We start from the raw sequence: 27719 nt of genomic DNA, 5'->3' as shown, positions 1-27719 counted from the left end.
AAACCTTAAATAATGTTACATTTTTATTTTTATTTTAAAGATGTATTTATTTATTTGAGAGAAAGAAAGCACACATGAACGGGAGGGGCAGAGAGAGAGGGACAGAGAATCTTAAGCAGAACTCGCTGCTGAGCATGGAGCCCGATGGGGGTGGGGGGCTCGATCTCACGATCCTGAGATCATGACCTGAGCCAAAACCAAGAGTCAGACACTTAGCTGACTCTGTCACCCAGGCACCCCAATAATGTTACATTTTTAGATAAATTAACATACTGGGAAGAATATATCTGTAACATATAGGACAGACAGGTTAAAACCCAATAATGTAAAGAGCTTTGATGGATCAGTTGAAAAATGGAAACATCCAGTAGAAAGAATTAAAAAGGCCGTGATCAAGCAGTTCACAGGAGATATTAATGGCCAGTAAATGTGAAAAGATAGATATTCAGCTTCACTAGTAATCAAAAAAATGAAAATGAGAATGATACACTATTTTTTATTTACCAAATCTGCAAAAATTTTAATAAGAATGATAAAACCAAGTAGGGCTTCTCACAGATCCATCTACTCTAAGCTTGTTATGTCAGAGTTGGGAACTTCTCTCTCCTTGTTTTTTGATTTTTTTTTTTAAATAACAGCTTTATTAATATATAATTCACATTTCATCACTTGATTTTTATATACCAAGAAATAAAAGCTAATTTGTATTGGCTAAGCTGCTTTGTTTTGTTTAGTGAGATAGTTTATTAATACCAGGAATAATGTAAAAGCATTGCTATTGTTAGTTTCCTTAATATTGTCTTTGCATTTTATGAACAAGTAGGCAGTTGCTTTCTTTTTTTTCATATTCTGAGGCATATAAGAGAACTAAATTGGAAATAACCTAATTGTCCAGTCACGGGGGATTGTTGAATAAATTATGGTATAACTTTAAATAGAACCGTGCCATTTCTTTTCAGCTTTAATTAAAGAAGTCCCTTTAACATTTTTGGTACAGCTGATTTAGTGGTGATGAACTCCTTTAGCTTTTGCTTATCTGGAAAATTCTTTGCCTCTCTGACTGTTCTGAATGGCAGCTTTGTCAGGTGGAGTATTCTTGGTTGCAGGTTTTTTCCTTTCAGCACCTTGAATAAGTCATGCCACTCCCTTCTGGCCTGCAGAGTTTCTGCTAAAAAAAATCTACTGATTTCTTCCAGCTGAAAAGAAATGGCACTAATAAGAAAATACGTGAAAGTAAAAATGGCACTGGAAAAGGTAAATACATAGTAAAGGTAGCAGATTAATCACTTATGAAGCTAGTATGAAGGTCAAAAGACAGAAGTAGTAAAATTAAGGAAAGCTACAATAATTTGTTAAGGGATACATAAAATAGTGTAAAATGTGACATCAAAAACAAAACGGGGGGTTAGTAAAAATGTATTTTTGGAACATGTTCAAATTTAAGTTTTTACCAACTTAAAATAGACTGTTAAATACATAGGACAATATATGTGAAATTCATGGTAACATAAAGCAAAACTTACAGCAAATACACAAAAGAAAATGAGAAAGAAATCTAAACATAACACTAAAGAAAGTTATCAAACCAGAAAGGAAGAGAGAAAGAGAAGAAAGGAACAGAGAGGAACTACAACAACATCCAGAAAACAGTGAACAAAATGGCAGTAAGTACTTACCCAATAATTATTTTAAATGTAAATAGATTAAATTCTCTGATCAAAAGGCATTATACTTGAATTAAAAATTAATAATTTTCAAAAAGACTCATCTGTATGCCTGCCTACAAGAGACTCACTTCAGAAGTAAGGATACACACAGAATGAAAGGGAAGGGATGGAAAAAGATATTCCATACTGGAAACAAAAAGAAAGCTGGCGTAACTATATTCATATGAGACAAAATAGACTTTAAAACAAAGGCTGTAATAAAAGAAAGGAAGGGTATTACATAATGATAAAGAGGTCAACCCAACAAGAAAATAGAACATTTATAAATATATATGCATCCAACATAGGAGCACCAAAATATATAAAGCAAATATTAACAGACATAAAGAGAGAAATTGACAATATAATCATAGTAGGGGACTTTAACACCCCACTTAAATCAGCGGATAGATCATCCAGACAGAAAATCAGTAAGGGAACATTGGCCTTAAACAGCACAGTAGACCAGATGAAGTTAATAGATATATACAAAACACTTCATCCAAAAGCAGCAAGATACATATTCTTCTCAAGTGCACATACAGCATTCTCCAAGATAGATCATGTTAGGCCACAAAAGAAGTCTCAGTACTTTCAAGAAGATTGAAATCATAGCAAGCATCTTTTCTGACCACAGTGGTATGAAACTAGAAATCAGTTACAAGAAGAATCCTGGAAAAACCACAAAAATGTGGAGAATAAGCCAACACACTACTGAACAACCAATGGGCCATCAAAGAAATCAAAGGAGGAATTTTTAAAAATGCTCAGGAACAAATGAAAAAAGAAATCTATGGGATTGCAACAAAAGTGGCTCTAAAAGGGAAGTTCGTAACAATACAGGCCTACCTGAAGAAACAAGAAAAATCTCGAACAATAACACTTTACACCTAAAGGAACCAGAAAAAGAAGAACAAACAAACTTCAAAGTTAGTAGAAGGAAGGAAATATGATCAGGGCAGAAAGAAATGAAATAGAGACGAAAAAGATCAGTGGAACTACATGCTGGTTCACAGAAAAGATAAAATTGACGAACCTTTAGCTGGACTCACCAAGAAGAAAAAAGAGAGGGCTCAAATAAATAAAATCAGAAATGGAAGAGAACTTAGGATACCACAGAAATACAAAGAATTATAAGAGACAACTATGTACAGTTATATGCCAACAAATTAGAAGAAATGGATAAATTCCTAGAAACATATAATCTTCTAAGACTGAATCATGAAGAGATAGAAAATCTGAATAGACGAATTACTAGTAAGGAAACTGAAGCAACAATCAAAAACCTCCCAACAACAGAGTCCAGGACCAGATGGGCTTCACTGGTGAAATCTACCAAACATTCAAAGAAGAATTAATACCAGTTCTTCTCAAACAAAAGAGGAGGGAATTCTTCCAAACTCAAGTTTATGAGGCCAGCATTACCCTGATACCAAAACCAGACAAGGATGCCACAAAATAGTAAAATGACAGACCAATATCCCTGATGAACATAGATGCAAAAATCCTCAACAAAATATTAGCAAACTGAGTTCAGCAATACATTAAAAGGATCATATACCATTTATTCTGGACATACAGGGATACAGGGATGGTTCGATCTACAAATCAATCAACATGATACACCACATTAACAGAATGAAAGCTAAAAATCCTATGATCATCTCAGTAGATGTAGAAAAAACATTTGACAGAGTATAACATCCATTCATGATAAAAACTCTCCACAAAGTGGGTATGGGGAGCGTAACTCAATGTAAGAAAGGCCATATATGACAAACTCACAGATAACGCCATACTCAGTAGTGAAAAACTGAAAGCTTTTCTTCTAAGATCAGAAGCAGGACAAGAATCCACCCCCTGCCAAACACACACACACTTTTATTTAACATAGTACTGGAAGTCCTAGCCAGAGCAATTGGCAAGAAAAAGAAAGAAAAGGCATCCAAATTGGAAGGGAAAAGGTAAAACTGTCACTATTTGCAGATAAAATGTTACTATATAGAGAAAACCCTAAAGACACCACCAAAAAGCTACTAGAACTAATAAACAATTCACTAAAGTTCCAGGATGCAAAATCAATATACAAAATTCCGTTGCATTTCTACACACTAATAATGGCCTATCCAAAAGAAAAATAAATCCCATTTATAATTGCTTCAAAAAGAATAAAATACCTAGGAATAAATGATCAAGGAGGTGAAAAACCTGTACACTGAAAACTATAAGACATTGATAAAAGAAATTGGAGACTACACGAATAAATAGGAAAATATGCCATGCTCATGGATTGGAATAATTAATATTGTTAAAATGTCCATACTATGCAAAGCAATCTGCAAATTTAATGTAATCCCCATCAAAATTCCAATGACATTTTTCACAGAAGTAGAACAAATAATCCTAAAAACTTGTATGAAACCACAAAAGACCCTGAATAGCCAATGGAATCTTGAGAAAGAAGAACAAAGCTGGAGGTACCATGCTCCCTGATTTCAAACTATACTACAAACCTTAGTAATCCAAACAGTATGGCACTAGAATGAAAACAGACACATAGATCAATAGAATAGAGAGCTCAGAAATAAACCCATGTTTACATGGTCAGTTAATCTACAACAGAAGAGGCTGGAATATACAATGGGGAAAGGACAGTTTTTTAAATAAATGGTTGTTAGGAAAACTGGACAGCTAAATGCAAAAGAATGAAACTGGACTCCTGTCTTAACCATATACAAAAATTAACTCAAAGTGCATTAAAGACTTGTATGTGTGACCTGAAACCATAATATTCTTAGAAGAAAAATAGGTAGCAAGCTCCTTGACACTGGTTTTAGTGATTTTTTTTTTTTTAATCAAATTCCAAAGGCAAGGGGACAAAAGCAAAATTAAATGAGACTACATCAAACTAAAAAGCTCCTGCACAGTGAAGGAGGCCATCAACAAAGTGAAAAGTCAACCTACTGAATGGGAGAAGATATTTGCTAATCATATATCCACTAAGAGTTTATATCCAACATATATAAAGAATTCATACAACTAAATAACAACAACAACAAAAAACTGATTAAGAATTAGGTGGAGAATCTGAATAGACATTTTGTTCAAAGAAGACAGATGGCCAACAGGCACATGAGAAGATGCTCATCATCACTAATCCTCAAGGAAATTCAAGTCAAAATCACAGTGAGATATCACTTTGTACCTGTCAGAATAACTAAAATCAAAAACACAAGCTACAGTGTTGATGAGGATGTGGAGAAAAAGGAACCTTCATGCACTATTGGTAGGAATGCAAACAGGTGCAGCACTGTGGAAAACAGGAGTTTCCTCAAAAAGGTTAAAAATAGAATTACTGTATGACCCAGTAATTCCACTATTAGGTATTTACCCAAAGAATACAGAAACACTAGTTCAAAAAGATAGTATGCACTTCTGTGTTTACTGCAGCATTATTTACAATAGCCAATTATGGAAGTAACCCAGGTATCCATCAGTAGGTAAATGGATAAAAAAAAGATGTTTTACACACACACACACACACACACACACACACACAGGAATATTACGCAGCCATAAAAAGAATGAAATCTTGCCATCAGAGAAAGATAATTAAGTGAAATCTAAACAACAAAACAAATAAAACAAAACCAAACCTAGACTCATAAATACAGAGAACAGAGTGGTGGCAGCCAGAGGGGAAGGGGGTTTGGGCTGGATGCCGGATTGATGAAGGGGATCCCGAGGCACAGACCTACGGTTACAACGTAAGTACATCATGGGGAATAGAGTCAAGTAATACAGTTGACCCTTGAACCATGCAGGGCTTGGGGCACTGACCCTTCATGCAGTTGAAAATCTGTGTATAACTTTTGGCTCCCCAGAAACTTAAAGTACTAACAGCCTACTGTAGACTGGAAGCCTTATCCATAACAGAACCAGTCAATTAACAGAGATTTTGTATGATATGTATATTATATACTGTGTCCTCACAATGAAGTAAGCCAGGGAAAAGAAAACGCTATTAAAAAGATCGTGGGAAGAGAAAATATATTTACAATACTGTATTTATTGAAAAAATCCACGTATAAGTGAACCCGTGTTGTTCAAGGGTGAGGTGTATTGTATTAATTTTGTATGGTGACAGATGATACCTAGACTTGCTATGGTGATCATTTGCAATGTGTACAAAGGTCGAATCACTATGTTTTACACATGAAACTAATAGAATGTTATATGTCAACTATATTTCGTTAAAAAAGACTGAATTATCTTTCTGGTAACTGTAAAAAATATGTTGTGATATGAATAAGCAATCAAAGATTATATTGACAGATATATACAGAAACTGTCCTACAGATCTGTATCCGGTAGTTTATTAATAAAATTACAGTTGACCCCTGAACAACATGGGTTTGAACTGCACGGGTTCACTTATATGTGGATTCTTTTCAATAAATACCTATAAATGTATTTTCTCTTTCTTATGATCTGTTTACTAGCATTTTCTTTTCCTGAGCTTACTTTATTGTGAGGAACAGTGTATATAATACATATAACACACAAAATCTGTGTTAATTGACTGGGTTGTATTACGGATAAAGCTTCTGGTCTACAGGAGGCTGTTAGTACTTAAGTTTCTGGGGCGTCAAAAGTTATAGGCAGATTTTGGACTGCACAGGGGGTCAACACTCTTAACCCCTGCCTTATTCAAGTTTAACTGTATGGTTATTTTTCTGGATTTTGTGATGATTATCATCTTTCTAAGATTGTAATTTGCTGTGATTTTTTTCCTCATTCCAAATACATGTTCTTTTTTTACATTAAAAAAAAGAAATAATAACTACAAATGACTGACCACCTCCTTTCTGTCGGACTCTGTGCAGGATGCTTGATTTTCTTCTCTCATGTAGTTCTCAGGAGGGCTCTTCAGATGGGGAGAAGGGAGACTCAGGAGGTTCAGTCCCGTGCACAGGGTCCCAGAGCTGGGGAACGGCTGAGCTTTGGCCTGGTGTGTATCCCACCTTGGTCCTCACACAGGAATGGGGGCACCCATTGTATGTAGTCATGGTCCCAAGTAGCACAGTTGCGGAAGGTGTTTCTTTTTTCTTTATGCTTTTTAATATTTCCCTCCTCCTTTTTCTTGAGTTAGTATTTGTTACTTTTATCATCAAATGAAAAATACATTTAAATAAGTTAATGCAATAACCCAAGATTTGTATTATAATTAATCAGTCTTTTTTTTTTCCCTACCCATAAAGGGCTTGTAACTCAATATTCACTGCATTAGAGAGAAGTCAAGAAGCAATTGAAATTACAAGTGAAGACCACATTATACAGGTTTGTTATTTGGGAAGTTCATTTTTCTGAATTTCTGGGATTGTTTGTTCTTTTAGGATTGAACCCCGCCAGTATGATCTTTTTTTTCTTTTCGAAGTTCAAGAGCCCAAGTTTTCCTTAGAGGATTATCAGAACAAAATATATAAAATATGTAATTTAAAATAAGTTCCTTATAGATAAGAAAAGGTACTAATAATTACTTAAGGTGCTAGAAAATATTCTGTGGAAATACCACATTTGCATTTATTAGTGTTCACCTTTTTGTTTGTTTATTCAGCAAGAGGAGACTTTTATCCAAAGGGATTACCACTGGAGTAGGAGGAGGCTCTGACCATAAGGTCTGCAAGCTCTTGCCTTTCTCACTGTTTTTGAAGATAGTTTACACCTAAAGAAATCTACTAGAAACTACTCAGAATTTCCAGAAGAACCTAGTAGTTGCTGAACAAATTACCCATTATTAGCAAAGCAGATTCATAAAAGCGGCTTAAGATAACGTAACTTGTACTTTGAGATAACAAAAGAGGGCTTGTACCAAGGAAATGCTCCTTTTGTCTGGGAATCAGCTGCACTTTGATGTCTGTTCTGAGCACTCCAGCTCTTCACTTTAATCTCACTTGAGCTTGCTCAGGAAGGAGCTGCCGATCAATTGCGGCTTTCAGGGGTCAGCGTCCTGAGAGGCAGCCTGGGCCGGTGCTGAGGGTACGGGCTGGTGGCAGGTGGGCCGCGGTTGCAGGCGGCTGCCACGCCTTCCTAGCTGAGCATCGCTGGGCAAGTTCCTTGTCTTTCTCAGCTGTACAGATGGGAATGATAGTCATACTCACAACCACCTGCCTTTTGTCAGGAGGTTCTAAGTGGGTGAGTGTATGCAAAGTGCTCACTCCAGTGTCTGGCAAGGGAAATAGACCTTAAGCGATAGCAGTTACTGCTTTATCATCATCCCTATTTTATTATTATTACTATTAGCGCTGCACAACTTTCCTATACATTTTCTTCTAATCTTGTGGTCCTCTCTGAGATTCAGCCATACAGCCTTGCATCTGTAAACATTTCCCAGTTCGTAGCCTGCTTTCCCAGCGCATTACTCATGTGTATCATATGAGAGCAGCAACCTAGAGGTTTCATTCCCATTAAACAGATACACAGACTGAGACTTAGAGGGTTAAGTCACTTGCTGGAGGAGAGCCTGGGTGCTTCGCACTTCAGTCTGGTGCTTCATTCTACTGTGTCATCATCCAGAAAGCCCTTTTGTAGCACCTCAGGCCTGTCTCCACGTGGCTTCTTTCCTCTGTTGGTGTTCAAGTGGGATGGGGCCAGCTCCTCTCTGGGGCCCCAGGGACCACGGCAGGAAGCCCAGCCAGGTGTCCCAGAGCAGAGGCTTCTCTGGACTCCAGGGATCTCCTGGAGTTATGCTCTTATGGCTTTAGAACTGTCACAGTAAGCTCCAGGCTCCTGAGCTTTCTGGGCAGAAAACATGATAGCTTGGGGTGAAAAGCCTTGATTGTCCTCTTTTCAAATTCTCTTTTAATTTGCTTGATGTTGTTTCTCTTGTCTCCCCCCAGTATGCAAATCCTGCATTTGAAACAACCATGGGCTATCAGTCAGGCGAATTAATAGGAAAGGAGTTAGCAGAAGTGCCTATAAATGAAAAAAAGGCTGATTTGCTCGATACTATAAATTCATGCATCAGGATAGGCAAGGTAAGTAAGAGGTCAGTACCTTTTTTACTTTCACCTAACAAAGAGGAAAGGAAGGAGACGTGTTCACTGAGTGTTGGCGCTGCCAGGTGATCTGAGTCTTACTCTTCGCAGAAGCCCGGGGGAGTGTTGGTGGTGTCATCCCTATTATTCCCATTTTGCAGATGAGGAAACTAAGATCAAGAAAGTGTAGGATATGATCAGCTATTATGCAGAATAACTTAGATTGACACTTGAAATCAGTATCTTCATCTTTGTAATAAGTAAATTGATCTTGCTAATAATGGATCATCTAAGTGGTAGATGTTGGCAAGTGGCTTAGGGTAGAGGATTGCCAGTGGGGTCAGAGTCTCCGAACACACCTGAGCCCAGCAATTCTCTGAGCCTCGCGCATCTGTCCAGCCTTTTCTGGAATGTCTCCTGTGTGCTGGCACTCTGCTGGATTCTGGTATAGAAAGAGGGGCAAAACATAAACGGCTGCCTTAGAGAACTCCTATTCCAGGCTGTGAACACAACAGGTCACATGATCACGGCACTGGAGGGACAGACAGAAGGCAGGCAGGTTCAGTCTGAAAGGACATTTCTCAGAGCACTAGCTTCTGCCGCACCTCACTGTTACTAGGTTTTCATGTGTGATGACAAGGAAAAGGCTATTGCTTTTCATAGTCTTTCCTGCTGGGCTCTTTTTAACTTTAGGAAGTTGGGGAGAGACTATTAATCTGATCATTCAGAACACTTGAAACACTGGTGGCCTGCTGTCTGGCCTGCTCCCCGGTGGCATCCGGCCAGCACCTTTCCCGTAGCCCAGCAGAGCATTCTGTCATGGGGGGCAGAAGGGCTCTGCAGAGCCTGTACCCCCCTTTACCTGGGCCCTTGAGACGCTGTTTGTGGGCTCGTGTCCCTTTGCTCTGCCGTGGCTCTGAGCACACCAGTTTGCCTTGCAGTGAAAACAGGGAGAGGGCAGGCTGGCTGTGAGGGCCCAGTGACCTACGCCCAGGGGACTAACAAGAGTAGGCACTACCCGAATCCCATCCTGCCTCCACCTTTCTGTCAAGGATGATGATTCTCCTGCTGGCGAGAGGCAGGTCCTCTGGAAAGAGCAGTGAAGGCTGAGATGGATGAAGAGCCCCTCAGGTGCTCAGGCGTAGCGCCTGAGCTGGACCCCGGGTTCCCTCGCTCAGTTAGAAGGGGCGTCCTCAGAAGGCAGTGACCAAACAGCAGTCTTCCTGACCCAGCAGCCTTGGGGGGCTTTACCATGGCCTTCCCGCTCCTGCTAGAGAAGGGGTCAGCCGGTGGTTTTGTTGTGAGGGTCAGGTGGGCATGAGCCAGAGAGGACGGCCCTCATGTGCCTCGATCTGGCCACAGGGACACCGAGGCATCCCACCCGTCACTGAGGAGAGCGAGTGGAGATGGGGAGGGGCGGTTAGTGGATGAGCGCGAGGCCCTGGGGTCCATCCAGATCCGTGGGAACAGCGTCTCGCCTCCTAAGTGATGTTATGGCACCAGGTACAAAGGGCCTCAAGCCTGAACAGCAGGAGACCTGTTCTCTAAAATCTGTATTTATTGTGAGCAGAGAATATGAAAGATTATCATATTATCGACCTCAGTACCACTTTATTTCAAAAAGGAGCATGGTTGTTTATCTGTCGTGTCTTGGAGTTCCTGGGGAGGCAGACGAGCAGCCACTTGTCCTCTGTCGCTACCCGGCTGGTTTGCCCGCAGCGCCGCAACAGGGCTGGCCGCTTAGTGGGGCGGATTTTTTGAGGTGAAAGAATATATGGCCTTTCTGATTGAGTCTCCCTAGGGAGGGAGAAGCAGGGCTTGCTGAGGGGTCAGCCAGCCCTGGGTGACAGCGGCACTGGGCTTAGTGGAGAGAGCTCAGAGGTGCCCTGGGAACCAGAATGGGGACCCAGGCAATGGTTAGGTGACGGGCGGGGGCTTCAGAGGGTCAGAGCCCAGGTGTGCCACGTGGGGGCGGAGAAGAAATTCTGATGTTCAGAGAGCCTGGCAAACACGGCTCTCCACAAACCCCCTCCACCTGTTGTTCTCAGCCTGCGGCTCCTCTCCGGGGTACATCACTGCTATGACATGACCTTGATCTTCAGCCTCCACGCTCCTAGGCTTCTTTGCATCCCCATGTATATCCTTCCCGATTCCCCCCCTTTCCTCATCCCCAAGACTTCTCTGGCAAGGCTCTAGAACCCACGCTCTCCTCTTCTCACGCGCCAGGGGCTCTTCCCTTGGAAATCGTGTCTGTAGGTGCCGCGTAAATGTTGGGGGCCCGATGCCGGCCTGTAGTCATGACGCTTGGCCGCACAGCCCTCTAGCTTTTACAAACTCGGAGCTCCCGTGGCGCCTCTGCTTTCCTCCCTCACAGGCGCCCCTCTTCTCCCGACTCTTCTTCACGTTCCCTCCCGGGTTTACCAGGGTTCCTCGTCCCTGCTGTGTTCCTCAGAAAGCTCCTTGTTAGCTGCTCTGCATAGGTGACCCACTCCTCCCCACTTCTAGCCCCAGCTGCTCTCCAAGGTCTCGTGCAACTTCCTGGCATCATCTTGAAATCACCTTGTCTAACAGCGACTTTTCTCTCATCCCCATTAACCAAAAAACCCATGCTCTCCAGCCTCTGCCACCTCTCCTTGTTGGCTGGCCTCACACTCGCCTGGGCTTCCATTCCTGGAATGGTTTTACTTCCTCTCTACGCTTCAGTGTCCAGGGGGCCTCCTTCCCTGCCCTGGGCTGTGGTGGCTGAATCCAGTCAGGGCCCTTTGCCCTGGGACCTCCACCTCCAGTCAGCACACTCGACGCTCCCCAGGGGTTAGTCTGATCACGCCGCTCCCCCAGCATAGAGTTCACATCCCTTGGCCTGGCTACAGGGATTCTACACTCTGACCTTGGCCTACCTTTTCCATTCGGGGAACAAAAGCACCAGTGTCCCTTGACCGTTGACCATGTGCAGGCCCCGCGCAAGCCCTGGGGCCAGAGCAGCCCGATGATTGGGCACCCAGAGCGGGCTGTCTCAGCAGAGAAGCCCAGCTCGGTGCTTAGCCTGCCCCAGAACAGAAGCGGGGTGTGGGCCTTAGTACAGTTCTGAGGGGACCCGACCTGGGGAGGCCTGTGCAAAACCCCCTAGGCCAGAAACAGGCCATTTACTGAATGTTTGCTGTGTGTCCGACTTCGCTCAGACTTTCTGTGCATTACCAGATGTGATCTTCATAATCGCATTCTAAGGTAGTACTGTGTTATTCTTAAGAACTAAAACTCACGTATTTATGATAGGTCAATATTTTTGATAAGAAATATGATCTGTGGTAAGTAAAAAGTTCTTGTTTCTGTTAGTGACTGGGGAACTTACGGGCCCAGCTGTTCCCTAGGCAGAGGCACTGGGGCACCGCTGCGCCCTGGCTGAGCTGGCTTCTGAGTCCCCTGCTGGGCATCTGGCAGCTGCTCACGTCTATTCAGAAAGGATTGGAGGAGAAAGTCCTGCATATATATTTTAAAGTGCTGATTGATGGATGGATTGAACCGGTCTCCCATTTTTCTCCCTCTCTTTTATGTAACAGCTCTATTGAGAGAATTCTCCATTGAGAATAATTGAGAATTCACATACTATACAATTCACCCATTTAAAGTCTACAGTTCACTGGTGTCTGGTCTATTCACAGAGTTTTGCAAACATCACCACAACCAATTTCCCCCATTTCTCTTGATAGTGAGCTTCAGAAGTAAGTCTTGTACCTGTCTGCGGCAGCCTCCTGCGGCGGATACGTGGGCTGTGCAGACGGAAGGCAGGCGGTAGCTTCCTGCCTCGGGACCCCTGTTTAGCCCTTGCCTGGCACAGGCCAGTCTCCCCTCAGAACTGTAGTGCATAAGACCCTCCCTTCTGCTCGGGGCCAATAAGCACGGAGCTGGGCTTTCGGGCTGTCTCATACTTTAGTCCTTCCTTGGCGCACAGTGTTTTCAGAAGTACACTGGGGAGCGTCAGGAACCATCCTTTGCTTCTGTCAGAATGTCCTGGCTTCTGCTGAATCCACTTTCTTAGAGGAGCCTGAAGGGGAGATTCTCCTGTTGGCATTTGCATGCAGGTTGCCAGGCTGGAAGCATGGAAGATTCCAGAACGGACCCTGTGTAAGGGTCTGGACAGGAGATTTGAGCTAGGCCACCGAGGCTGCCGTGGTGGTCTGCTTCCTGCCTCGGTCAGCCCCAGGTCCTAAGGGATCTAGAAGGTCAGGAAGGTTAGGGAACACCCTAAGAGTTGAGTGTCCTGCAGTGGATTTTAGGGCTATTTCTAGCTTAAGCACCTTGGTGACTCTTGGAGGAATTCAGAACGTTTTAGGTGGTGTCAAAACCCAGCTCTGTCCCAGGCTTCTCTGCACTTCCCAAGAGTAGGGGTACCACCCGCAGCCCCCGTTCTCACTGTGGTCATGGCCTGCGCACACCTCTTGCAGACTGTGGTTTCACTCTAAAGGGATCCATGCGTATTCTGTCTGATCGTGAGAGCACGGCTGATGTAGCTGCGGCCCTGGCTTTTAAGGTCTCACCGATTTCTCCTACCTGAGTCCGGACCTGTTTGTGCTCCTCCTCCACCTCCCTCACATGTCCCAGAGGGTGGTAACAGGCCACTGTGCTAGTGGCGGCAGAGGTGGCCCCTTTTCTGCCCCTGTCCCGAGGTTTGCCTCCTCCCAGATGCAGGGGCAGAGGCCATGCCACTCCTCCACTGCAGCAGGCAGGGGCTCGGAGAGTGCGAGGAGCCTGGGCGCTGCAGCCGGGGAGCATTCTTCACTCGTGGGCCCAGGCCCTCTTTTGCCAGCAGACAGCCCCTGAAAACCTGTGACCACTCACACTGTGGCAAGCTGGCGTTTGTCGGCAACTCAGGAGGAGATGGACTCAGGGGAAAGGGTCACATACCCAAAATTGTGTTTGTGGTTGGGATAACTTTTATCCTGATTGCTTTAGCCATGGTAAATGAATCAGAACCTGAAGTGGAAGATGTTCTTGGGTTTATGTTTTGAATGCACGGTATAATGATGCTTACATTCCATTTATAGGAGTGGCAAGGAATCTACCACGCCAAAAAGAAGAATGGAGATAATGTGCAACAAAATGTGAAGATAATACCTGTCATTGGACAGGGAGGGTAAGTGGCAAAACCAGGTACTCCAGTCAACATGCCGTGTTTGGCTTAGTGCAAAATTTGCTCTGAATACTTCAGTAATCTAAGAACTGCATGCAGATATTTAAAAGAAAGCCTTGTCACAAGGTCGGGTGTCATCAGAGAACAGCCTTCCAGGTTACAGCATCTTCATGGCTGCAGCCTGACACCCCCCCCCCCCCGCCCCCAGCTTGCGGCCCAGAGCCACCAGGCTCCAGACGGTCTTGCTTCAGCTGCATGGACCAAGAGAGACTGAAGTATTCCCATTAGAATGTCACGTTATTAAGCTGTGTGGTAAGAACACTGACTGGTAGACTCCCTATCTTTAAAAGATTTTTAGCTAATTTGAAAGCCTGTGTATTATTTCTGCGTAAACCTATCAGACTAGATAAAGGTATTTAAATACTCCCATTTATATCAACTCTCATATAAAACAGATGTGACTACAGATTGCAAAGTATTATATATCAGGAGCCTAAAAATTTCATATGGTTTGTCTCAGAATCTATCTTAAATAATATGAACAATGGGAAGTTATGAATATGAATTATAGGACACCCAACAATAAAATATGCAACTGTTAGAAATGATCATAGAAAATTAAGTGGTAAGGAAGAATGCTGAAGATAAACACAAAAATCAAACTGTAAAATCATACCTAGTGTATGACCGCTCTCCTAAAAATGAAGGAAAGAAAAGAGCAGGAGGAGATGTGGCAGTGGTGGTGACAGCAGGTGCCGCCGTTTCTCGAGCTCGTCCCTCAGTGGGCAGGCTCTCGGTGCCCTCCTAAGCACACACTGTGGCATGGGCACTGTGATCATCTCCATTTTACAGATGAGGAAACTGAGGCCCGAGGCGGGAGGTTTCTGGCCCAGGGGCCGCCGCCGGCACTGGGCGGAGCGGGGCCGCCGAGCTGACTGCAGGGCCCCCTGTTGTGCTGCCCGTTGGCGATGGCCTCCGGGAGGTGGGTCTGTGTGGGCTCTCTGTCCCGACCTTTGCCTTTTTATGTCCTCCAAATTTTTTTTTGCGATCAGTAAGAGGGCTTTGACGATCCAGGGGAAAAATTGGAAAAGTGGAAGGCCCGGTAGGTGAGTGAGGAGTCCAGTCGGCAGTGCGTGGTTGTAGACCCGCTGGCGAGCTCATTGTGGCCTGTGGTGCCGCCCTGAATGGCCGTGAGCGCGGCGTCCACTGGAACCTGAGGAGGAACGTCCGTACAAAGGGCTGTGAAAGTGAAAACATGCTAAGGAATGAAAGGCTTTTGGTTGGTTAACATGCAGTCCATTGTTTAAAACACCAGTATTTTTTATTGTATGTTGTGAAGACTTGGAAGAATTGTGTTGTTTTCACTGAAGAGTCCACTTCTGTTCGGCACAGACACCAGAGGATGCTTGTAGACTCTCGCCTTTTTATTGGTGGCCTTGGCCACAAACAATAGAAATGCTCCCCTCAGAGCATTTCGTAGATTGTGAAAGAGAGATGCTCTTTCATAATAAAAATTAGCTGCATACCCATCAGACTAGGGAGCCAGGAGAGAAATAACGCCTTGTTTTCTACTTGCAGAAAAATTAGACACTATGTGTCCATTATCAGAGTGTGCAATGGCAGCAATAAGGTAGGTAAGGGGAGCCCTGGGGACCCCAGGGGTGCCCAGCAAGATTCCCCCAATCGCGTGACCAGACAATCAGAACTAATGGCTTTTACATTCATTTTTAGGCTGAGAAAATAACTGAATGTGTTCAGTCTGACACTCATACAGGTATGGTGCTCCACATTCATTCTTAGGGGTCATCAGGCTTGTGAAAAAGATAAAACCAGGCCCTTACTCTGCCGAGCTCGCCTTGTGCACAGGGGGCACTGTGTCTTCCCAGCACCGCGGCAGCGTGTCTCTCCCTAACTGCCCAGTGTGGCTGATGAGCCGAAGGGCCTGAGCACTCGTGGGCATTCTGACAGGCGTCCTGGGGTGGGTCTCAGCCTGTGGGGGGAGAACTGGTCGCCTCAGATGCATGAACTTGCGTCAGGAGGTGTGGAGGGAAGAGTGACTTGTTGGCCTCGCCTGCACTTGACGAGGCAGCAGTGCTGAGTGTCAGACTACAGACAGTCCTTGAGCAGGACATCTTCACCCCCTGACCGTAGTCCCCTCCAGCCCATGGGGCACTAGCTGGAGCCCATCAGACTTGGCTCACCTCGTATCTGTCCCGTTGTGCCTCAGAAACCACCCACCCGCTCGTCCCCACGTCTGCGTTCCCGTGCATGTTTTTCCCTGGCCCGGAATTGCCCGTTTCCCTCAAGCATGTGCCGGGGCCTCAGCTAGCCGCCTTCCTCCTCGGGCGGTCGCCGGTGAGGGGCCGGCCTGTGATGGTGCCGAGCTCCTGGAGCTCCACGCCCGAGGCTCTGCGTCACACCCAAGGAGCCTCCATCCCTCAGCTGTTAGGGACGTGCTCTCTGCAGTACCAGAACATTATTCATTCATTCCAGGAATGCGTCCCTTGTGTTTTTCTGAGCATTGACTGTGCATAAAACACCCTGCTAAGTGCTTAAATGACAGCATATTTAATTGAAGCCTTGCAGTGAACCAGTGGGGTAGACATTTTGTGGCTGAAGGTCCCTTTTTACAGGTAAGGAAACTGCAGGGCTAATTCGCCCAAGGATTGTCCGTCTAGGACACAGAGCTGGCATTGGAATGCTGATGGCCAGCTCCAAAGCTCTGAAGCACACACTGGGCAGCTCCCTCCAGGGGCAGGCAGGGCTTTTACCTGGAACGAAGAGCGACTGTCCATAGGGGACAGAGTAATGATAAGAAGTGATGAGTAGTGGGTGGGAAAGGGTTAGTGGTACCATGATGACCTAGAGGAGGGGAAGGTTCCAGTTAGGGGAGGTAGACTCAAACAAGGAGAGGGGTGTGGAAGGAAAGCATCCCAGAAATAAAAACAGTCCTAGAAGAGGGAAAGGTCAGAGCATGTTTGAGAAAGAGCAGGAATAAAATTTGATCAGCGTAGAAAGGGGAGTTGGGATTGTGAAGGATCCCTGGATGCCAGGTAGGAGATGAGGATTTTCATCTGTAGGCAGTGGGAGTCTGAGGACTTTTGAGCAGGGAGTAGTGTGCTGACTTCTGAGCTCCTAAGAACCTCGTAGAACGGTATGGAGCAGAGATTCCATAGAAGGAGGGACCAGAGACAGGCATACCAATAATGCCACAGGCTAGAGGAGAGAAAGCAATGGCCAAGGCATTGCAAGGTGCTGACGGGAGGAAAAGAGGGGAGTGGATGGATGGTGGTGGGACCAGAGAGAGGGAGGCAGGAAGGAGTCGTCGGAGAGGCAGTTTGTAGGTCTGGAGATGCAGGGCATGGCCCTAGGGCTGGGCAGGATGGATGTGGAAAGTGTTCCTCGTGAGGTCCGGGGTTTGTGTGTTCACTCATCTCTTCGCTCTTTCTACCACTTTCTGTTGCATACCGGCGCCCTTGTCCCTGTGTTCTGCAAAGAGGTGGGGACTGGAGATGTAAACTTGCTGGCCAGCGAAGCATTCACAAGTAACTTAGGTGTGGATGTGACGAGGTGGAGCCCAGGGGGGTACGGGGAGCACAGGCTTTGAGGTTACCGAGGAAGACATGGCAGGGCAGGAGCAGGGAAGCCAGTTCCTGGAGACGCACGGGCACTGGGCTCAGAGAGGGAGCAGGAAGCCGGAATGAGTTACTGAAGTCGGGGAGGGGAGAAGGGGAAGCGTGGATTGTGGTCCCAGCCGGCCACACACAGACAGGAGGGCAGAGGCAGAGGCCGAGAGGGACCTTGGCTTTTGCATCCCAGAACACACTTATGACCTGTGGAAGTGCAGGGTCAGGAGGGCCAAACTGTAGGGCCGGAGGGGTCAGGATGGGGGCCACATGTGTAGGCCTCTGCCAGGACAGTGACCCTTACACTGCAAGATCACGGGGTGCCTTTACTTGGATTTTTTTTTTTTTTTCTTCCAGAAGAGCCCTGTGAAGTAGGTCTGGCTGTTATTAAGACCTCTTTATTACAGAGAAGGAAACTCTGGGTTTCTGAGGGTCAGAAGGCTTCAGTGCCACCTCAGTGTCGGGCAGGCAGGAAACGGCAGAGGGGGGGGACTGGAAGGCAGAGTCAGTGACACAGTGCTCAGTGTTAGGCGGGGAAGGACTCCCTGACTGCATCCGTGCTGGGCCGTTCTGCCAGCCCACTTTGTGATCAGTGCCCACTGTGGAGTCTTCCCATTGCAGCCCGCTGAGCTGGCTGGCTGGCAGGTCTCTCTCCCGTCCCTGGCAGCATACCCACCTTGATGTCCCAAAGACTGCCGAATGTCTTGCCTTGGGAAGGCAGTGACGCCGTCGTAGGCCACGGACCAGCCACAACCCTTGGTTTTACACACAGCACAAGCACTTCTAAAGCAGAAAAGGAGTTCCTCAAAGGAAATAGGGGGGCTCACAGTTGCACCAAAAAGCTTAAGAATCAGTCAGAGAAGAAGGGCAGGAATGACAGGAAGCTGGGCGGCCACCCCTTCTGTGGAAGGCGTGCCGTGTTGCCGACACCACCGTGGCAGAGTGGTTCCCCCACAGCCTTGCTTCCCTGCCCCACCAGACTCCGGCGGAAGCACTCATCCGGCCGGCCTGGGTCACTATCCGCTCTGTTGCTGACACAGAACGGAGTGGGGGGGGTCTCTCACCTTCCCCCTTCTGTAGTGGCAGTCATGAGAAAGGGGATTCTGGGGGTCCAGGAAAATAATAGGTTCCCAGCACCTGGCCCCTTTTTCCTGGCCTCTGTATTGTTTTCACATGATACTGAGTCTCAGCCAAGACGCTCAATGTGGCAGCTGTCCACTCTGTAAACCTGCAGGTGGTCTGGACCGAGCCCGGAGCCTGGCTTCACGCACCCAGAGATGAACATGGGAGTTCACTGTCAGATGGACGGGGGCAGTAATTTGCATAGACTGTCCTTTGTACCACAGCGGGGGTGAACTGGGAAGCACTTCCCAGCAGTGATGACATGGTTGAGCCCGTGTCTGGGACAGAGGGAGGGGTCAGCCCAAGGACAGGAAGAGCATTCCTGGAGGGACAAGCTGCACGCACAAAGCCATCGAGACAGGCGAGGCTGAGTCAGGCCAGCTTGGATTTCATCCTGTAAGCAGAGGAGGGCCGGGGAGTCTTTCCTTAAATAGGTAAATGAAAAGGGGTCCCTTCCAGTAAAGATAGTCATGGTGATGGTGTGGAGAAAAGAGGCAAAGAGACTGGATTCGGAGATACTTCGGTATAATCAGTCCTGGGAAGCAGCTCAGTATGAGGGATGAAGGGAAAACACTAGAGAATGTCCCCACGATTTCTAGCTTGGCCACTGCATGATGTGAATGAAACTAAGAAGTACAGGAGAAAGAGCAGGTTTGTGCAGGGAGAATTCAGCGAGTTTAGATTTGAACTTGGTCCACCTAGGGTGCATGGAACGGCCCTGTGGAGCTGTCCAGTGGCATACGGAGAGGCCAGGGCCATGGGGCAGCGCTCCTGGTGAGAGGAGGGGAGGGAGGCAAGAAGACAGCTCTGTGCATGGGAGCCCAGCAGTAGCAGACGGGACGTGGAAGTCATTCATGCAACCAGGATTCCGTGCACAGCCACCACGTGCCAGGCAGTGTGTGTCTCTGCTGGTGAGAAACCTGCAGTCCGTGTTTCATGGGTAGGGGGCGGGGTAGCGCAGAGGATGAGGTGAGGGGCAGGAACGGCCTCCCCAGTACCGTGACAAGTGGCAGGCCGGGCAGCATGGCCTGGGGCATCAGCGTCTCTTACAGGTACTCCTGGGTGCTGCAGGGTCGGGCCTGTGGACACAGGCCTCCTAGACCGCTGGCGGGACTTGGGGCGCTGCTCTGCATCTGGAGCAGGCAAGCTTTCTCCGGCGGTGGAGGTAGAGAGGCCAGGGAGAAGGAGGGCTGACCAGGAGCTGGCTTTTGGGAGGTCGCTGGTCCCAGGGCAGAGCAAGCATTCCATATAATGCTTGAACTGTTGAGAGGGTCCCGGAAAGTTCTCTGAAAGTCTGCTGTGTTCCCGGCAAGTCCTGCCGGACACCCAGTTCTCGGCTTCCCCATCTTCTCCTTCCAGAGCACCCGTTGCTGTAGGAATGGAGGCAACTGCTATTCGCATGAATGCCTGCCACCCTCACTGCTGCTCCCCGGTTCCCTGGATTTACTGCTCAAGCAGTGGGTGGTGTGGAAGGATCGCGTTTGATGCAACAGGAAATCGAGAGCAGAGACCTGAAGTCACAGGTGGTGCTGAGCCCACGCCCTGGTCTTTGAGGCCTGCTGGCCTTGTGTCCGTTAATAGGCCAGGTGCCTCGAGCACTCCGTATTTGTGGTGCACTCACTAGGTGAGAGGGCCTGGACTCGTGCTCCTTCAGGGCTTGCCGTCTGGCTGTGAACCCCACATTCATCCCCCAGTGGTCCCCGAGTCAGCTTCTGAGAGTCGGCCACCCCCAGCAGGTGCCAGCTGTTTGAGATTGGTCTACACGGTGCTGCCGGGCTCCAGCGGGGAGCAGGGACCTCACTGAGGCTCTTGGGAGCAGGAAGATGGAGTATGTACATAGCGATAAAATAACTTTGGAACGTTCGGTACAAATGAGAGCCTGGAAAGCCTGCTTCTCTCCTTCCACTTTTGCCATATTCTGGTCCTTGGTACACACAGTGCATTTCCTTCTCTGCAGCCGCATTTCCACAGGCACAAGCAGCTTCCTCCTCCTGGAAATACCGCCGCCTCTTCGTGGCTCCATGTACAAAACCTAACTTACCTGCTCTCTGCCCCCCTTTCCCAGAGGAGAACCTGCCTTTTCTCCTCGGGACTCCTTCTGCCCTTCAGAGCTATTACTGTACCTCCTAGTTCACCTGCCTTGGTTTCCCTCCATCCCAGCCTGATTGTGGACCTGGACCATACCTTATTTGTCTTTGTATCCCTAATGCCTGGTGTAGGGCCCGGCACAGGGGAGGTGCCCAGTGACTGTCTGTGGATGGCTACAAGGGAGAAGCTGCAAGAGCCACCTCGTATGTTCAGTGCCGTCTTACCAGGTGGCTGTGGGGATGTAACCTCCACGGAGCTCAGAGGAAGGAGACAGGCCAGGGTCTGTTTCTGGCTGGAGGGGGGTGGGGGGATGTTCCACTTTGAGGGAGTGAGCATCTGGACGGAACACGGCGGGACTGTCCTGTTCTTGATGGGCAGCCGGGAAGCAGATCGGTTTGAGCTGCGGGACTTTGACCCGTGCTGCCCACAGAGAATGGGGTGAAGGGGACCAGGTTGGGGACTGTGGTACCAGTGAGGGAGGCTGTCGTTATAATCCAGAGGAGGATGGTGAGTGTCTGAGCTAGGACAGGGACAGAGTGGAAGTAGATTGAAGACCTAGTTAGGAGATAAAATCTGTAGATTGAGCTGGGCAGTTGAGGGAGAAGAAGGGAGAAGTGTATGACTTGTTTCCAACTTCAGATCTGGGGGACGATGATGAGTGCACTGGAAGTGCCTGGGGTGTCCGACGGGAGGTGGCTGGTGGCCAGTTGAGATATGAGTCTGGCTCTCAGGAGAAGCCTGGGATGAGACCGCAACACAGCAGCTAGTTAAAGCTGCAAGAAGAAATGAGATCTCCCAAGGAGATGCGTTGTCTGGGAAGACCAGAAGAGCTAAGGACAAAACCTTGGGATCAAGGAGAGGGGAACCATGAAGAGGGGGGCTGAGGAAGAGGGAAGTTAGGAAGGAAGAGTAAAGGGACAGATGGAGAACCAGGAGTTTCCAGAAAGACTGGTCAGTGTGTCTAGTACCATAGTCAAGTCAGGTAAGAACTGAACTGTTTCCTTCCGACGTAGCAACAAGGAGCTAAGCAGATGTAGCCCGTGGGTGGGAGGCTCAGCGAGCACGCCAGCTCGGTGATTGCTCATCAGCAGGGCAGCTCCCGGTTTCCTCGTCTGTGAAATGGGGACAGGTTGGAGAGGCTCAGCAGTATGTGTAACACCCAGCAGGTGCCCGGAGGAGGGGGCTGGAAGGAAGGTCAGCTCTGCCTTGTCATTGACTGGCATGGGGTCAGGGGGAGAGAGGAGTCAAAGACAGCCCCTCTTGGGAGCCTGGAAGAGCAGTGGCCCCGCTCACAGGAAGTGGGGGCAGCGGGGAGAAAGACAAACTGTCATTTGAAATAGACTCCAAACTAGTGTTCCCTATACCATGCTTGAAAAGAGAGATACATTCTTCCCTGGGACATTTTAAAACATGTACTGTAAAAAAAAAAAATTTTTTTCCCTTTGGGGCAAGGATGGGTGAGAATCAAAATTTTTTCACCATTGTACTCGATTATATAGAAGTGTAATAGGAAAAATTTTCCTGAGTTGATTTCTTCTAGTTTTTACTTTACATCACAGGACTCTGTAATTATGTAATCTGGAACCTGTAAAGCACTTGTTTATGACTGTACCAGGTGGGACATCTTGAGAAAGTTATCCCCTCCTACCCCCCTCCTCCCACTTAAAACCTCATTGGTCAAACAAAGTCATCATCTCTGGGCACTCTGTTGATTTTTGTGTCTTCTCAGTTGGTGTTCTAAATCATAAATTTTGTTATTTAAAAATTTTAGATCTGTAATTTTCCTAATATGTTGTTAAAATCCTTTTGAAGAGGTGATTTATAGTTTAATTGTTTCCACAGATAATCAGTCAGGCAAACATAAAGACAGAAGGAAAAGCTCACTAGATGTCAGAACTCTTGCTTCTCGAACAAGCGAAGGTAGGTGACAAAGACGAGGAGAAAATGTTGGACACGTGAATACCTGACATCCGTCCCCAGTCTCCTCTCCAGGTCACTGCCCCCCTCCAGTTCAAGACAGGGGAGGGGACCCACTAGCAACCTGTGTCCATTTCCCTCTCCTCCGACTCCTGCCAGTGGGCTCCATTCTCAGCCTTTTGATGGAGTTAGGGAATAAAGAAAAACACATACATTTTACTATCCATCCTATAGTCGATTTTCTAAACTGTTAACAGCAGAGGATGTCCGTTTATCTGCTGTAATTGTGTGGGTAATACATAATGCATTTGGAAATTCTTCATATATTCCATTGTGTGTTGCAGTTTGCCATGGAAACTTAACCTTTTGGTGGGGAGGTGAGCTGCATGTGGGCACGTGAAAGACTCTGACTAAGCAAATATTAAGTTTTAATTGGAAAATAATTTTTAAGATTACGTACATATGTGGCCTGAATGATCTAGTAGTATTTAAAACGTGATGAAAATTACTAATACCGTATGGAGGCAAATACCACTGCTAGCTGTGTGCTTTCTTTGACCCAGAGATGAATGGGGAAGCATAAGGAGTTGGTTGGTACTAGATAAAAAGCCACAACTTTCCAGGGCGGTAGCAACTGAGATGACACAGCGGAGATCCAGTGCCCTCAGGTTTGTTGTGAGGCTCAGGAAGCACTGGAGCTGCTGCGAGGGGAGCGGCGTGGTGTCACAGGCCAGAGCGTGGGCCTTGGCCTCAGAATGACCTTGATTCCAGTGCCAAGGTCATCTACTTGGTGTGCAACCTTGGGGGTAGACTTCTGTGCTTCCCTTTCCTCACTGTGAAATGGGGACAGTTATGCTGCGCACGGAGGGCTATGCTCGTGCACCCCCATGGTCCTCGGGCAGAGGGGGCAGGGACAGGGTCACCCTTCCCCACAGCGGTCTTCCTCCCACGCTCTTACTAATATTTGTCCTTAGGCTGACTTGGTCCATTTCCGTATTTTTAAGAGGTAAATGTTTTTCTTTAATATTTTGGGTTTTTATTTTTATTTTTTTTAAAAGATTATTTGAGAGAGAGGGAGGGAGCTGGAGTGGGGGGTGGCAGAGGGAGAAGGAGAGAGAGAATCCACAAGCCGATTCCTCGGCTGAGCGCAGAGCCCGACTCAGGGCTCGATCCCAGGACCCTCAGATCATGACCTGAGCTGAAGTCAAGAGTGGGCCGCCCAACCGCGCAGCCACTGAGGCTCCACATGTTTCTGGTTTTTTATCACTATTTTTAACTGAGTTATAATTTACCCACAGTGAAATTCAGGTATTAAGTGTTTGGTTCTGTGAGTTTGGACAGTTCCATAAACTCGGGTAACCACCATCCAAAGCAGATACAGAAACCACGCACGCACGCGCACACACACCTTGTACCACATCGAGGCAGCCCCTCGATTTCCAGCCCTGTAAGGCTGTCTGGCCTCTTCTTGTGCTTCGAAGACATGGGACCATACGGCCTGCACGCCCAGCGTCTGACTTCTTTCCCTCAGTGTTCCTGAGATCCCTCTGTGTGGTTAGACGTGCCAGGAGTTCGTCCTTTCTACTGCGTGCAGTCCCCTGCTGGAGGGGTGTGCTGCCGTTGATCCATTCTCTCATTCATGGGCATCTGTGTTCTCTTCCCACTTTGGGGCTGGTAAGAGTAAGGCTGCATGAATGTTCTTATGCGTTCCTGTCCTACCTAGAAGTGGAATTGCTGGCCTCTGGGCAGCTGCAGACGTCTGTCCACGAGGTGTTGTCCCACGTTCCTGCCCACTGCTGATGTGTGAGTAGTCCCGTTGCTTTGCAACCTCCCACACTTGGGTATCTCGGCATTTCAAATTTCAGCCATCCTGGTGGATATGGTTTTAATTTTAATTTTCCTGGTGACGAATGAGGTGGAGTACCCCTTTCATCTGCTTACTGACCATTTGGACATTCTCTTTTGAAGTGCTGTTCAGATACCTTGCCTGTTTTTATAATCGGGCTGTTCATCTCGCTGGTTTGTAGGAATTCTTTATATATTCTAGATACGGATCCTGTTGGATTACATGCATCACAAATATATTTTGTTAGTCTCTGGTTTGCCTTTTCACTCTCTTGATGGTCTTTAATGTGAACAGGAGTTCTTAATTTTAATAAAGCTCATTTTATCAGTGTTTTCTATTATAAGCTGGTGCTTTTTTGTGTCCTGTTCAAGAAATCTTTCTCTCGCCCAAGGTCAAGATATTCACCTGTGTTTTCTTGTAGAAGCTTTATTTTATCTTTCACCTTAGGTCTGTGATTCATTTCAAATTAATTTTTATATCTGGTGAGGATAGGGATCAAGGATGAATTTTCCCCCCACATGGAAATCCAGTTGGCCCACCACCACATTGAAAAAACCATTTTTTTGCAGCAGCGCCATTATTGTAATCAGGTGACTATAAGTATATGGTCATTTTCTGGACTCTTCGGTTTTCCTTGTTCTGTCTGCACGTGCACCGATACCACTGTTGATTGCCACATCCTCTCCAGTAAGCCTTCTTATCTCGTAGTGTAAAGTTGTTCTTCACGATTGTCTTGGCCATTCTAGGTCCTCAGTGTTTCCATACGGCAGTTGGCATCAGCTTGTTAGCTCACTCACACACACACCACCTCCTGGGCTTGCATCTGGGAGTGTCTTGAACCTACAGGTCGGTTTAGGGGAAATGGAAATCTCAATGATACTGAATCTTTCAAACCATGGATGCCTTCTGTGTCTCCCTTCAGGTGGCTTTTATTTTCTCTCAGCAGCGTTTTGCATTTTCAGTGTATAAATCCTACACATCTTTTCTTACATATATTCCTAAATATTGGTGGGTTTGGTGCTTTCATAATAGTGTTTTGTATTTCAATTTCTAATTGTTTGTTGCTAGTTTATAGAACTAGAGCTGGCCTTGTACCCGGTAACCTTGATAAACTTGCTCGTTGGTTGTCAGAGTAGTATTTATAAATTCCTTTGGACTTTCTGCACATAGGGCAGCCTTTATGCCCTGTAGTTGTTCTTCTTACTTTATTTATACTGTTGTTTCATTTTTTATAAGCGTATGTCACTTTCATGACATTTTTAAATGAGAACAGGTCCTCTTATTAGCGATAAAACAGTGGATTTTATTTTTGGTTTAATGACCTTATTGGGTAGAATGGAAAGTTGGCAACCATATGCTGGTCACCAAAATCAGATGTAAGGAGTGTTGTGGGTCCCCAAAATTTAAAGTACTTAAGAGCCCCTGAGTTGGTTCATCTTGCCCCGTGCTTCTCCTTAGACCTCAGTCTGGTGAACCAAGGCTGATGTATCAGGCTGTGGAACAGTCTGTGGTAAACAGCATGTGGCCTGACAGTGGGGCTTTCAGGGAGACACACAGAACTCTGTGTGTGTGTTTTTTTCCTGCCTGGACACTGCCCGGCCTTCACTTTACCCCAGAGGAACCGTGTCTTGACAGGAGCACCAGAACATGAACAAACTGCAGACAGAGCCCAAGAGTTGCCTCCTGTCTCGTGTGAGGGCTTTCCCTCATTGGTGTACATTAAGCATCACTGTGGAGAGCACCAAAAGCTGCCTTGAGAAATTTAAACAAAAACTCATGTATTTCGGTTAAGGGGGAATTGTGTTTATTGCTCCTGACATATATAAGACAAAGAGCCTGTGTGGCATTGTCTTCCAGGACATTTTTGCTCCTGGATAGCGGCAAGCTGAATATTAAAAGCCTTATTGTTATAAACGCAGAAAGAGGCTAACTGTTTGGCCTTGACTTGCTAGATTGTTTCCTCTGTTTTTCCTCTGGCCTGTGACATCAGAAGTCCAGTCTGGGGGGGCACGTGCATCCTAGTGCCTAGGACTGAAGGAAGCACAGTTGGTTCTGCCCGAACCCCAGGCTTGTTGGGATGGGGTGGCAGCCATTGTGGACACGCAGTTCCGGTCCTGCCCCTTCATCATGCAGCTGGGCCCACGGAGGCCCTGGGGGAGGTGGGGGGAGCCAGGGAGGGCCCGGAGCCCTCAGCTGTCAACAGGTGCCCGGGGCTGTACATACTCTGATCTCTGCGTCATGTGGTCTCCCCACAGTTGGCAGCCAGAGGCGACACTCCTCCATGGCCCGGATTCATTCCATGACGATCGAGGCTCCCATCACCAAGGTGGAGCAGTTTGTGGACGGTCTCCACCAAGCCCGCACGGAAGGCCCCGGCTCTCGGGGTTGAGTGTTTCTAGTGAGAGGAAACAGGCCTGCAACGACGATAATGCTCTCCTAGTTGTGGGGAGTGGCCCTCTCTAAAGAGCGAGGGTGTGGGCCTTGAACCCTGAGGCTAGTCTTACGTTAGCCTGGAGCACTGTGGCCAGCCTGCCCCTCGGGATCGCTCTCCCACTGTTTGTAAGGTCATGGAACTCACGTCTTCTTTCCATGTTGTAGGTAATCAACATTATCAATGCTGCCCAGGAAAGCAGCCCCATGGCTGTGACAGAAGCCTTAGACCGTGTGCTGGAAATTCTAAGAACCACTGAATTATATTCACCACAGTTTGGTGCTAAGGATGATGATCCTCATGCCAATGACCTTGTTGGGGGCTTAATGTCTGTAAGTACCTTTGACCCGGCTGCTGGCTAGAGCCTTCTGTTCTTGTCTGTTTTCCCAGAGGTTATTTGTTTATGGGCTGGCCTGCACCCTGCCATCACCCCGGCTCCACTGCTTTCTGGCCAGAGCCGTCACCCCCCTGTTGCCTGCTGCCCAGGGAGACCTCAGCTCAAAGCAGAGAAGGGAAGAGCATATTCTAGACAGTCTGCTGGGCTGGGCTCTCCATTTTTGCTTAGGGGTCCTATGAGGAATTTAAGCAAAACTTAATTATTTTAAAGATTTTGAAAACTAGGGCAGAAAAAAGTATATATATGAAATGTTTCATACCAGGTGACGAACCAGAAAGACAAACATGTTTAAAGAGGCACCAGGGGATGGGGCACGGTTTCCTTCCAGAACATCCTGCACAGATTTGGTGGCTTCAGACCATGGGCTCTCGGGGGTCCTGGAGGCTTCCAGCCCATGTAGCGGAGTGGTCTCACAGGGGAA

General features: G+C 46.8%; 1 protein-coding gene across 2 annotated transcripts in view; it reads left to right on the top strand.

Annotated features, from left to right (window-relative positions):
* PDE8A (phosphodiesterase 8A) overlaps positions 1-27719 on the top strand; it is a 155572-nt gene that overhangs the window by 89544 nt on the left and 38309 nt on the right. For both annotated transcript variants that reach the window (XM_032392017.1, XM_032392018.1), the window contains exons 7-14: positions 6968-7046; positions 8606-8743; positions 13786-13874; positions 15450-15501; positions 15603-15645; positions 22550-22627; positions 26726-26796; positions 27069-27233. In XM_032392017.1, coding sequence (XP_032247908.1) covers positions 6968-7046; positions 8606-8743; positions 13786-13874; positions 15450-15501; positions 15603-15645; positions 22550-22627; positions 26726-26796; positions 27069-27233 — 715 coding nt within the window. The remainder of the gene's footprint in view (positions 1-6967; positions 7047-8605; positions 8744-13785; positions 13875-15449; positions 15502-15602; positions 15646-22549; positions 22628-26725; positions 26797-27068; positions 27234-27719) is intronic.

Source organism: Phoca vitulina, unplaced genomic scaffold (genome assembly GCF_004348235.1).
Source record: "Phoca vitulina isolate PV1807 unplaced genomic scaffold, GSC_HSeal_1.0 scaffold65, whole genome shotgun sequence".
Taxonomy (NCBI): Eukaryota; Metazoa; Chordata; class Mammalia; order Carnivora; family Phocidae; genus Phoca; species Phoca vitulina.
The sequence above is the reverse complement of the archived record's forward strand: the minus strand, read 5'-3'. Positions and strand labels throughout refer to the sequence as shown.